Genomic DNA, 12,149 nt, shown 5'->3' with positions numbered 1-12,149 from the left:
GTATTAGGTAGCAGTACCTCAATCGTAGCAGGTGGGCAAGGATGTGTTCCGTCCAGAAAACCCATGTAACCATGGCCGCGAACAAAAGCCATGATTTGAGATTTCCACAGCAAGTAGTTACCTTCATCCAATTTGATAGTTAGTATGTGATTGAAGTTGAACAAGGAAGAAGCCATGGAACTGATTTAAAACAAATAAAGATGATCCCAAGATTGATAACCCTAAGTTATCTCGATACTATATCAGACTATATAGAACGATGGTTTATTTTTTCCTTGAATGATCGGGAGAGGTCAGCCCTTCTCTATTTATCGTTACAGAGTTTATACACAATGAATGCACAATGAATGCATATCATACAAAATCTACATATTACAGGAAACAGGATAGCTATGTATCTTTGGCAGAATATTCTTGTGACGACACAATATCTTGGACAACTGGTGATGTCGACACAATATCCTTGACAGAGAAAATATGTTGAAGGATGTCAACTCAGTTTATTAAAAGTATATAGTCATTGACGAATGAAGTGAGGCTACATTAGTTTGTAATACAACTGATTAATTTGCTAAAAAAATTATAAATCTATCATGGGCCTCGTGGCATATATTACTTCCTATAGTATAGGTCCATGAGCTACCAAAACAACAGACGTGTTCAATTAAATGTCAAAATCAACCAAAAGAACTAGCAAATAACATCACAAACCAGAATTAACCAAACTGTAAATTTGAGAACAGAAAGAGAATGGCAAAAATAACTACTTATAAAGGAAGATGCATTAAAAAGATGTTGTCTACATTCTATATACTCATTTGTTTAAATGAGTGTGACAATGGTTCAATGATGAAGAAAAGGTTGCATATCTTCCAATAAGAAAAATAATCCTTCTTGAAAAGACAAATGTGCCACCAATACCAAGAAAGGTTGGTCCCAATTCATTCCTTGGTCACAATCTATGAATATATCAGTAAAACAGAACAAAGAAAATTACTCATAGTCTGAATACCAAATAACCTCCAATAACAGAATTTATAAACTACATGGAGTCTTGTTCAATAACCATTATGGATATCCAAGGATTGTTGTTACATGCTAAACCGTAAGAAATTTAATCGATTGAAGATTACCTCCTGAAACCAATAAGTTGCCAGGAAATACTTCTCTTCCTGGAATGCTTATCTTCCTTTTGATTTTGCCTGATGAAATTTCTCCTTCTCATAGACTCCCCTCTGCCAAATATTATCAAAATTTTGATAAATTCCCATCAAAACTGAGACTTCCACCACATTCAAAGCTCTGAACTGGTGGTGAATGCATACAAGGATAAGAGATGTGAAATGGTTTAGTATGCGTCAAAGCTGACCTGCCTAAGTCTGAGCCTGACCTGATACGAATGAGCCACACTCATTGGATATCCTGTGTTCATGTTTGCAAGGCAATAAACATTCCTAGAACTATGTTCATATTCAACTTGAAAGTGTATGTACGTAGCTATCTTAGAAAGCATGAGCGTGGTTCCATTATGGAGTGCACGAGCCTCGAACTCGACGACACACCGTCATACTCTACAGGTAAGCGATTAGTTGAGGCAATAACATCATATAAAGACTAGTATGTGGCATGAGCCGTCTCATGGTACCACACCTGCTTCCGAATCATCTACAGTTGAGGTAATGTTTAAGAGGAAGAAGTTAGGGTCTGATCTGTTGATGTGATTGATTATGAATGAAGTTTTAGAAGATTGGATAAGGAATTTGGTGAAGTTGCAAAACTGAAATCAACAAAGAAAAGGGGATCTGGGATTGATTGATTAAATGGGTTTTGCTGGTTGTGTTCGAAGAATCGGGAGCTCGAGATGATGTAGAAGTTTGGGTTGTATTTTAACTCAAGAGAGCCAGGAAAGAAGAATTTCTTACATCCCCTCTTTTCTCTGTCCAAGAGATGTTGTTGTTGTGGTTGATTGTGACAGTAAATGATGATGAATGAGTCTAGTTTATAATTCCTGGAAGAAGTGGAGTTATTGGGCTGTGTTGAAAGTGAAATTGCAGGAATTGGAGAGCTGAAGGAGATGGTTTCTCAACATACAACAACACCATCAGGTAGTGTATATCAACTGTTCGACAGAAAAGCTGAACCATCATCTTATTACCACCTAGTTCGCAGCTGTTACAATGGTTGTTGCTATGGGCATTGTTGATTATCTGGGTCGTGTAAGAAGAGGAGAAGAAACAAATGCTGCTGCAGATGTTTGTGTGGGTTTTGTGTGTTGTTGCCGTGGGTTTGAAAACAACAAGATATCGAAGGATACATGTTGTCTATGGTGAGGGTTTGGTACAGTTCTGGAAGTGAGAAAAGAAGGAAGAAAAGGGTGCAGAGTGATTCGCAAATTTGGTTAGTGTTGTGGAAGATTTGGTCAAGGCTAAACAACAAGAACATAACCAGCTGCAGCTGCTTGACCGCACCGTTTCCTTGCTAGTTTGTTGTGCGTTTGTGTGATGAGTACAAGGGTTGTTTGCAGCGGATGTGGCGTTAATTAAAAGCCAGTAGGGTGAGCTAACTTGGGTACCAATTTGTTTCAACATCAGATAGAGTTTGGGTCCTTTAAAATAGCTAAGAAAGAGTGTAGTTGTCGTCAGTTTTATGAGATGAATGGTTGCAGATTGGTGGTGTTTAATGTTTGTATCGAACAAGGATTGTTGGAGGCGGTTTATGGTGCGACATTACAGGGTTTAGCACATCAGGTTTTGACATAAGAAGCATTATTAATGGCAGCTTGGTTTGCTGCCAGGATTTGACTTGAATCTATGATGTTTTATTCTACGTCTGCAACAATGGATATGAGGGTGTGCTTGTTGTCCGAGATTGAAGAGTCTGATTTTTGTCGAGATATAGATGGGGAGATGTGAAGTTGGTGGCTAGTCATGCATGACACATTGTTATGACTGCATAACATGTCAAGATCAGATTTGGTTTTTAGTCTGTTGGGTGTTGTTTTAAGTTGTTATGCAGTTATGAAAATGGATGCATAACCTGTTATGCATCTACAAAATTTGTTGCATAACTTGTTATGCAGTCCAGAAAACGGTTGCATAACATGTTATGCATCAACTTTTTCGTCACTATTGAAACCAACAAAAACAAAGACTGCACAACTTGTCATGCACCTACAATAATATCTGCATAACATGTTATGCAGTCGTGAAAATTGATGCATAACCTGTTATCCATCCGAAAATATGGCTGCATAATGCATTATGCATCGAGAAATTTGTTGCACAATATTTTATGCATCGAGAAAATAGATGCATAACCTGTATGCATCCGAAAATATGTTTGCATAATGCATTAGGCATCAATTTTTTATGTATGCACTAAAATCAACCAAAACAATGACTACATAACTTGTTATAGATGCATAACAAATAACTTTGTTATGCATATGCATAATTTGTTATGTAGTCGAGAAAATGGTTGCATAATTCGTTATGCGTCTGCAGAATGTGTTATGCATCTTTTTTGGCGGCTGCATAATGGTTATGTAGTCAGTTTTCGAAATTTTGCCTAAAATGATGATCACCTCCGATTTTTTCGTGAAAAACAAAAATTTAATATTTTGTTTGTACTCGTTGCGTAGCTCTCTTAAAAAGAATTCCAACAATATAAAATTTGTAAAATTCCAAGGCGCGGATTTTTAGATATGTTATATCCAAGTTGCGTTTCCAATTATACCCCTGATGCATAACCCGTCATGCGGATGCATAATCCGTCATGCATACATTTTTAATAATTTCATATAATTATGGGTGTCACGGTACCTAAAATTAATTGTGGGCATGAAAATAAGAATATTTGTTTATTCTGGATCTCCTCCTAATTTTCCCTTTACTTTACAAGACAGTTGGCCAACCTTGTCAACTAGCCCAACTTCTCATTGAAAATTTGGATTAACTGGTCTTAAATTTGGACTAAACTGTTTCGACAGGGAAATTTTGGATTAAAGAGTATTGGGATTGGAGGGACAGGAATAAAACGTTCAAAGCCTACAGGCCCAACAGGGTTCCACCTGATAAATCCCAGGCTAATCGGATTTCGAGTCTCGTATAAATCCCCTTTGCTTTTATCTTTCAGAAACCCTAGTCTTTTTTTCTTCTTCGCACTTCTGTTTGTTGGATGTTTTGTTGATTTGAGGTTGAATGATGTGTCCCGATGAGGAAGCGAACCCAAAAGATAGGAAGTGCCGTATGACACTCTTAAACGCAGCAGCTTGATTTCGTTTCTTCCTATTAAACCAAGAAACTTCTATTGAGATTCGGACCAATTTTGATCTGATTTCCAAAGAATTCTTCCGATTTCAGATCATTGCAAGTTCAATTTCATTAGATTAGTATTGGCGGTGGTGGTTGTTTCGATTCTTCCTGCTGTGTGTATGATTTGGAAAGGGAATCGGAGGGTATTTCTATCTCTATTTTTTTGTTGATTTTCTCTAGTTTTCTTTTGATAGGAATTGTATTTGTTCATTAGAATCTTAATTTGGTCCTGTTTAGGGGTTTCATTGTTGATTATTGATGCTTGTATATTTGTACGATGATATCGCTGGAAAAGAATACCAAATTAGGTGAGAGGAAATACCATCATGTTTTGTGAGTATGAACAAAATCAGCAGCAGCATAGATCAGGATTCAAGTTATTGTAAATTGATGTTTGTATTCACCTGGCGTGATGATATTCCTTCCATCTTAATGTGTATATTTCTAGTGTATCTGATTTTCAGTGATCTGTTTAGGGACTTGTATGATATCGACGGGGGAGATTTTGGCAAAAATTCTCTCCTTCATTGTTTGGACCAAACCAATTATGTTTGTAAAATCCATTTGAAAACGTAGTAGAAAAAACTTGAGATGTTGATAGTCGAAAGATCTCCATCTCAGGTGGTCTCATATTCCATTGCCTTGGGGAGCTGTGTTGTGGCCATTACCTCTTGGGACTGGCCATGAGACATACATTTATTCAGTAATTTATTTACCTGGTTTGGTATATATAGCCTATGAAGATATAGAATTATAAAGAACACCATCTTTCGGGACTGAATGGCGTAATGCCTTGGTGACACATTCTGCAATTCTGAGGCTTGTAGGTTCAGATTCATTGTTCACGTTCTTAATTTTATTGGCAACCAGTAACAAAGTGCTTGGTATTCAACTATCCTGCTGGCTTGTTCAACTATTGAATCCGAATCTGTGTTAGATTATGAGTGCATGTTTTATGTTTTAGTATATGATCATAAATGGCTATGATTACAAATACCCGCGCTTCTGAGAGTTATCTATGAAAGGTAAAGATGGTTGAATTTCTTGATATGAGCCATATTTTACAAATTTATAGACTAAATGATCTAAGATATTTTGTACAGTTATGTTACTGAATTAATGGTGAAATTGGGCTGTGATGATCACTACACAGCTTTATGCCAGTTCTGCTTCAGAAAATTCTTGATAGAGAGAGCTGAATATGTCTGAGCCTAGTTTTGTTTATCTTTTTATGGATGGATTTATATGAAATTTTTGTAAAGATTTATGAGTACTATATGAGCAGAGCCTATGATGATGTTATCCAATTAGTTGAGATGTAGTGGAACTGAGACCGTGTTTACATGGAGAACCCCTTGGGGAAACTATATTCGTATGACAAGAAAACTGAGGCATTATTGCATTTTTCATACTCATTTGGCATGAAATTCTTTTTCTTTTTTTTTTTGCGAGTTTTTGCTCTTGTTAATTGTTTAGTTTACACCTGTCATGGAGACTCATTGTGTGTGCTGTCTGGCATGAGCTTCTTCTTTCGTTAACAAGTCCGGTGTCTACTTCTTGGTGGTAGTAGTTTAGTTTACTCCTGTATTACGTATTGAGTTTCAACTATTCTCCATGTCCTGATAGCTGGTGTGTTTGGATAACTGTTGGACATGAAGACTGAAACAACTCATAGAGTGTGTGTTGTCTAGCTGAAGCTTATTCTTTTATAATTAATGAGACTGGTGTCTAATAACAGCATTACATTTTCTAAGTCGAAATTCTTGACTAAAAGCTTTATTTGTTGATGTACCATAAGCTATAACTCCTAGGTATGCTCCATCTGCATCTTGTTGTGTTTGTGTTCTGTACTTATTGTGTTCCGTTGAATCTTGTTGTGCTTTCAAGTGACGGTTCGATATGATTATTCTTATGAATATGCTGCAGCACTGGGAATTTGCTAGGACTTTCCCTTTGTAAGATGGTTTTTAGGCGGCTTCAACTGATCATTCTCCTGTCTTATGTGATCTTCCTAAGTTCCTTAGAATTTTGTTTTCCCTCTCCGTCCATAATAGTAAAACCATTAAAGTTGGGTAGGATGGTAGTTATATTTGATGGCGAGCATCAGAATCCCCCTAGTTACAGGACCAATTTTTCCAGGTGGCTTGAAAACATCTTCATCATACTTATTATTTTTGTCTATTGCTCTCGCATTCATCTCCACCACACATGCTCTTTATAACTGAAGTTCCGTTTTTCTTTTTTCTTCGTTTTTCGAAATTAGTTAAGATTTTATGAGATTGGGGTTGCGATGATTATAAAAATTCCTCGTACAGAACGCTAAATTGCATGATAGACTCTATCTACCCATAGAATATGAGCTTCCCTATCAAATCTTAACTTAATTTTTTGTGTCTCTTTAGTTTTCTTATAATTGTTCTTTACGCACAAGCATTATGGAATGATGAATAATACAGTAGTACATTTGGGATTCAACTGCCTGACGAATTGAAATTTGTTATGGACAATGGATATGCCTCTTCAGGCAGGCAGCTTAAATGAGCCATTTGATTTGATTTTGATGCAGAACATTGAACCTAAAACTGAGAGTATCCTCTGGTTCGAGAGTACTCCAGTAGGTAGATATGTGATGCTGAACATGGCTAGTGATGCCTATGATGATGTCATCCAATTAGTTGAGGTGTAGTGGAACTGAGACCCTGTTTACAGGGAGAAGAACCCCTTTGAGAAACTGTATTCGCATGACAATAATGGATCTGACTGAAGCACTATGGCATTTTTCACACTGATTTGGCCTGGCCTGTAGTACTTTTTTTTGTTATGTTTTTTTTTGCTCTTGTAGCATGTTTTGAGTTTCAACTTTCACCTGTTCTTCACGTTTTGAGTGTGTGTTGTCTTCCAGAAGCTTTTTCTTTCGTAATTAACAAGACTGGAGTTTAATAACAGCACCACATTTTCTTAGTCAAAAGGTTTCTCCTCGACTTTCAATAGGTTTGTCTGTATTTTGATAATCCTGATGAGGAAGCGAACCCAAAAGATAGGAAGTGCCATATGACACTCTTAAATGCAGCAGCTTGATTTCGTTTCTTCCTATTAAACCAAGAAACTTCTTTTGAAATTCGGACGGATCTTGATCTGTTTGATTAAGAATTTCCCAAGAATTCTTTCGATTCCAGATCATTGCAAGTCCAATCTCCTAAGATTAGTATCAGCGGTGGTGGTTGTTTCGATTCTTTCTGCTGTGTGTATGATTTGGAAAGGGAATCTGAGGGTATTTATCTTCTGATTTTTTTCTCTAATTTTCATTTGCTGTGATTTGTTTCCGCCTGTACTTTTTTTTAATGATCTTTTGCTACTTCTTGGTAATTGTTTAGTTAACTCCTATATAACGTTCAAAGTTTCAACTTTTGTTTTTGACGGGGGAGATTTTGGCAAAAATTCTCTCTTTCATAGATTGAAGTATTGAAGTGAACCAGTTATGTTCGTAAAATCCATTTGTAAACGTCGTAAAAAAAACTTGAGATGTTGACGGTTGAAAAATCTCTATTTTAAGTGGTCTCATATTCCATTGCTGGGGTGCTGCTTTGTGGCCATTACCTCTTGGGACTGGCCATGAGACTTACATTTTCTTATGTTATTTGTTATTTAATGGTAGTTTAGATGCCTATGAGGATATCAGATATAAAGAACACCATCTTTCGGGACTGAATGGCATAACGCCTTGGTGACACATTCTGCAATTCTGAGGCTTATAACTTAAATTTTATTCCCCATCTTTTTTATGCATTGTCTAGCTTGTCTGTTAGGCTTGAGGTTATATATTTCCTATACCTCTTATACATCCAACATCCATTTAGTCTGGACGAGGTTGATTGTAGTCATTGAAGCTGTATCATGATATACTGCTTTTTTTGGCTGGATTGTTGACGAGACAGTGGAAGAAGAAACATGAATCCATTCTTTAACACAAATTGCTTCTTGGCTATTCTTGATTGAATATTGATGCCAAAGAATGGATCTATGTTTTTCTTCCACTGTTTAAATGGCACCACACAGTTATTGAGCTTGCTCAGGAAACACAAAGATACCGCCACACAGTTGTTGAGCTTGCTCAGTCATAGAGGCAAATATGAAAATTGGTGCGGTTACACGTGGGGTGTTACTTATTTCGATAACTCTGGCTGCATTTTTAACTATTGAATCTAAATTTGTGTTACATCATGAGTACATGTCTGATGTTTTGGTCTTTGATTATAAAATTGGCTATGATTACGAAATACCTGCTTCTGAAGATTAATGAGTTTAATCAGTAGAGAAGCCTATGATGATGTTATCCAGTTAGTTGAGATGTAGTGGAACTGAAACCCTGTTTACAGTGAGAACCCCTTGGGGAAACTGTATTCATATGACCATAATGGATCTAAACTTAGGCATTATGGCATTTTTCATAATGATTTGGCCTGTAATACTTTTATTTTTCCTCTGGAGTTCTTGTTACATCTTGGTAATTGTTTAAGTTTACTCCTGTATTACGCTTTGAGTTTCCACCTTCAACTATTCTCCTTGTCCTGTTAAATGATGTGTTCGGATAACTGGTGGACATGGAGACTGAAACAACTGTCAGATATTCTTACAAAGGCCATATCGAATAATATATTTAATGATTCACTTATCAAGTTGGGAATTTGTGATAATGTCCATTTCGGTTGTCGGCACCACCAGCATGCTATAAAAATATGACTCTAAGTAGAATGGGGGAATTCATATTAAAAAGAACTAACTTTGGCCTTTAATGGCTTGAAAGAGCGAACAATCACTTTGATTTCGGTTGAGCCGATACAGTATATTTCAGTAAGTCTAGATTATCCGGGATGAAATCCTAGAAATTTCACCGCGTGATACAAAAAATGAAGGGCCACAATATATAAAACCCCGCCCCCTATTTTTCTCCCGGTGGTCTCCGCGGCTTCCTCTCTGTCGGTGCATTTTACTCGGTAGTCTGTAGAATTAAGATCTTGACGTCATCATTTCAACGATTGATTAAAAATCGAAAAATGAGTCATTTGTCCAAATATTTTTAAATCACGGTTCAAATGGACGAGTAAAAAATAGTTTGGGTGAAATGGTCAAAAAGAAAAATAGCAAGGATAAATCTGGACTCATCTTAACTTAAATTTAAAAAATAGTAAGGATGAAACTGGATACATCCTGTGTAAATTAAAAATAAGAAAAAATATTTGAAAATGGGCACGATGAAACTGCTTACAACTTGCCTATTTTTACATTTTTATCCATTTAAACAGTATCAAAATCTAACTGTCCATTTCACCAGAAATTGTTGATTTTGATCTTTTTAACCAATTTTGTGATAAAAAAATGGTGACTTCATCACGTGGGCATCAACATCATCGTCCTTTTAGATAAAAATATGATATTCCCCTTCGATTGTTCTCACCCGCATTAATCGGCCTCTTATCCAATGTACATATACGTATGGACGCTAGAAATTCTTGATATGGTCGAGTCAGTGTGGTCCAAAGTTTTAACACTCAAAAAATCCAACCACGGAGACGAATGTAGCTAACTGACCCAAGAAAATTCAACCAAAAGTTTACATGAAAGAGAGTCAAATGAACGATCGTACTGTCGCAAGTTGGTGTTAGTATTAATAACAGTATAGAAAAGAAAAATATTGCAAGAAAAAAATATACAGCTTGCTAGGTGCTAGTTGCTAACCACCACTTGCAAATAAATAAGGTACCACCACCTCTAAATAAATGGAAATAGTGACCACTCAAAGACTGGCTGCACTGAGTCAATACTGAAAATGAAGTCTTTTGTCTGAGAAGATGATATATTGACAGTAAATAATCTAAGAAAACGAGTATACAAATGATCTGATTTCTTTTAATGGCATCATTTTTTGCTAATCCCAATTAGGGTAATTCCTTTCGCGGTAAAGATCAATATATGAAATAAGTTATACCCTATAAAGAAATAAATCCATTATCCTAGAGGAATGTAATGGATGTATGCTTCTCCTAGTATCATTTCTGTTCAACTAGCCGAGGATGCTAACTAACTATGTTCTTCTTTAACTATCAATACAATTTTTCCACTTTCAAAAAAAATAAAAAAATGTAATGAATTAACTTAATCATCAGACCCTATTATGCTTTCCTGTGGGATCACGATTCTCAGAAGGTTCACCGTTCCTGTACGGTTTAAATTTGTGACATAAAAGGTTGGGAGCAAAACTTAGGAGCTATGAAGTAGGAGATAGAAAACATATACGATTAGTAGTTACTAGTTAGTACTTAGGGTAATGGCCTGTTATACCAAAGTGAAGAGTAAAAGTTTTTCGTCGAATGGAAATTGTACTGACTAGATAAGAAGGTAAACTTCCACCAGTCTATATAACGGAGTAGAGAAGCATGTTTAAGTTCATACCAAAACTTAGAAATGTCGAGTGTTATGGGGAAAAAAGGAGGCAAGAGAGCCTCAAATTCAATGGCTTTCTTATTTACTGCTAGTGCTCTTCTGCTGGTAGTACTAGTCTCTTTGAGTTTTCCATCTCCAGCTGATGCATTCGGGAGAGTCCCTAATTTTAAGCTCAAATCTCCTTCACCACCACCAAAGAAGCCAATTTATATGCCTCCGACACCAACAAAGAAGCCAATCTATGTGCCTTCAACACCACCTAAGAAATCTCCACCACCAGTACCAAAGAAGCCACATCATTATGTGCCTTCAAAACCACCAAATAAGCCAGTAAATCCTATGAAGCCAAAATCCCCTCCACCATATCAGCCAGACCTAACCACTGACGGATTCAATTTTCCAGGAATACCCAGGAAAAAACCAAGAGTACCAGTAAGACGACGAAATTATCCACCACCACCACCTCGTGACTAAGAAAGGTTTGGGTTATTAGTTTGAGTCCATAATGGCCGACAGACTTCGCATATATATTTGGCCGACTTCATTGATGATTTCTTTTCATAGTTATTTTATCAAGTCAATCTCTTATCTTTATAATATGTAATGCACTATGCATCTTTCCATTTGGTCATCATCTAAACCAAACTTTGTCCGGAATGGAAGATGATATTTGAATAATGAAAATTTTCTATTTTAAATAAAACCTGTGTGAACCAAATCATAAGATCAATTGCAAGAGATTTTTCTAATACATCTATCACTACCAGTTATAGAGTAAATACGACTTCAAACACATTCCGCACAAAATCCTGGTTATGACAAATTTAAATACGGCTTAAAAATTTTAATACCTGCCGGATTCTGAAAGTCTCAATCAAACACTCTTCTTGCTGCTAATGCCTTTCATGGCTTTGGTCATGTACGTTTTGTCTCAAACGCTTGAAAACTACAGTGTGTTGAAACCCTTGGAAATTTTCGTAACCGGTTCATGATTTTGGATAAAGAGTTTAGTGTAAATCCTCTTCTAATAATCAACAGTATTAGGAAATAATATATGAGAGTCTATATTTAGGAGATATGCACATTAAGTTGTGAGAGTTATATTAGGAAAGTGTCTATGTTTAGAGTTTGATCTTAGTTAGGAAAGTACCTTGAGTGGTCGTCAAGTTTGTGAACAATATAAATAGGCTGTTGAGCCATGAAAGTTGATACACCGAATTTGATTATCAATGTAGTCTTTTATGCTTCCGCGTTTATGCTCTCCTCTCTCTTGCTCGATCCTTAACATGGTATCAGAGCAAGGTGAGAGGGAGAGAGGAGAGGAAGAGAGTTAGAGAAGTTTTCATCGTTTTCGTTTTAAGGTTTATGAGAAAGTCGTTAAAAAAAAAAAAACAA

The 12,149-nt window shown here is 36.4% G+C and overlaps 1 protein-coding gene, 8 non-coding genes and 2 pseudogenes across 9 annotated transcripts; all 11 read left to right on the top strand.

The window, feature by feature from the left end:
* The first annotated feature begins 4,207 nt into the window (after window positions 1–4,207).
* LOC113285048 lies at window positions 4,208–4,273 on the top strand. Its single transcript, XR_003328561.1, has one exon. It is a non-coding gene; the product is annotated as a small nucleolar RNA U49 (small nucleolar RNA).
* Window positions 4,274–5,044: 771 nt separating this feature from the next.
* LOC113284770 lies at window positions 5,045–5,136 on the top strand. Its single transcript, XR_003328384.1, has one exon. It is a non-coding gene; the product is annotated as a small nucleolar RNA SNORD96 family (small nucleolar RNA).
* Window positions 5,137–5,291: 155 nt separating this feature from the next.
* Window positions 5,292–5,370, top strand: LOC113285053 (annotated as a pseudogene).
* A 70-nt stretch (window positions 5,371–5,440) lies between these two features.
* On the top strand, window positions 5,441–5,529 carry LOC113284906. Its single transcript, XR_003328432.1, has one exon. It is a non-coding gene; the product is annotated as a small nucleolar RNA Z223 (small nucleolar RNA).
* A 70-nt stretch (window positions 5,530–5,599) lies between these two features.
* On the top strand, window positions 5,600–5,706 carry LOC113284934 (annotated as a pseudogene).
* A 245-nt stretch (window positions 5,707–5,951) lies between these two features.
* LOC113285032 lies at window positions 5,952–6,061 on the top strand. Its single transcript, XR_003328546.1, has one exon. It is a non-coding gene; the product is annotated as a small nucleolar RNA snoR97 (small nucleolar RNA).
* Window positions 6,062–6,594: 533 nt separating this feature from the next.
* Window positions 6,595–6,678, top strand: LOC113285038. The gene has a single exon (XR_003328552.1). It is a non-coding gene; the product is annotated as a small nucleolar RNA snoR8a (small nucleolar RNA).
* Window positions 6,679–6,963: 285 nt separating this feature from the next.
* On the top strand, window positions 6,964–7,080 carry LOC113284933. Its single transcript, XR_003328457.1, has one exon. It is a non-coding gene; the product is annotated as a small nucleolar RNA Z278 (small nucleolar RNA).
* A 244-nt stretch (window positions 7,081–7,324) lies between these two features.
* On the top strand, window positions 7,325–7,390 carry LOC113285049. The gene has a single exon (XR_003328562.1). It is a non-coding gene; the product is annotated as a small nucleolar RNA U49 (small nucleolar RNA).
* Window positions 7,391–7,973: 583 nt separating this feature from the next.
* Window positions 7,974–8,064, top strand: LOC113284769. The gene has a single exon (XR_003328383.1). It is a non-coding gene; the product is annotated as a small nucleolar RNA SNORD96 family (small nucleolar RNA).
* Window positions 8,065–10,775: 2,711 nt separating this feature from the next.
* LOC113280272 (leucine-rich repeat extensin-like protein 3) lies at window positions 10,776–11,228 on the top strand. The gene has a single exon (XM_026528920.1). It carries the CDS (start codon window positions 10,776–10,778, stop codon window positions 11,226–11,228), a length of 453 nt encoding a protein of 150 aa, XP_026384705.1.
* The last annotated feature ends 921 nt before the right edge of the window (window positions 11,229–12,149 follow it).

Source organism: Papaver somniferum, chromosome 5, assembly GCF_003573695.1.
Source record: "Papaver somniferum cultivar HN1 chromosome 5, ASM357369v1, whole genome shotgun sequence".
NCBI classification, from domain to species: Eukaryota; Viridiplantae; Streptophyta; class Magnoliopsida; order Ranunculales; family Papaveraceae; genus Papaver; species Papaver somniferum.
Note: the sequence above shows the minus strand (reverse complement) of the source record. Positions and strands in the feature narration are given on the sequence as shown.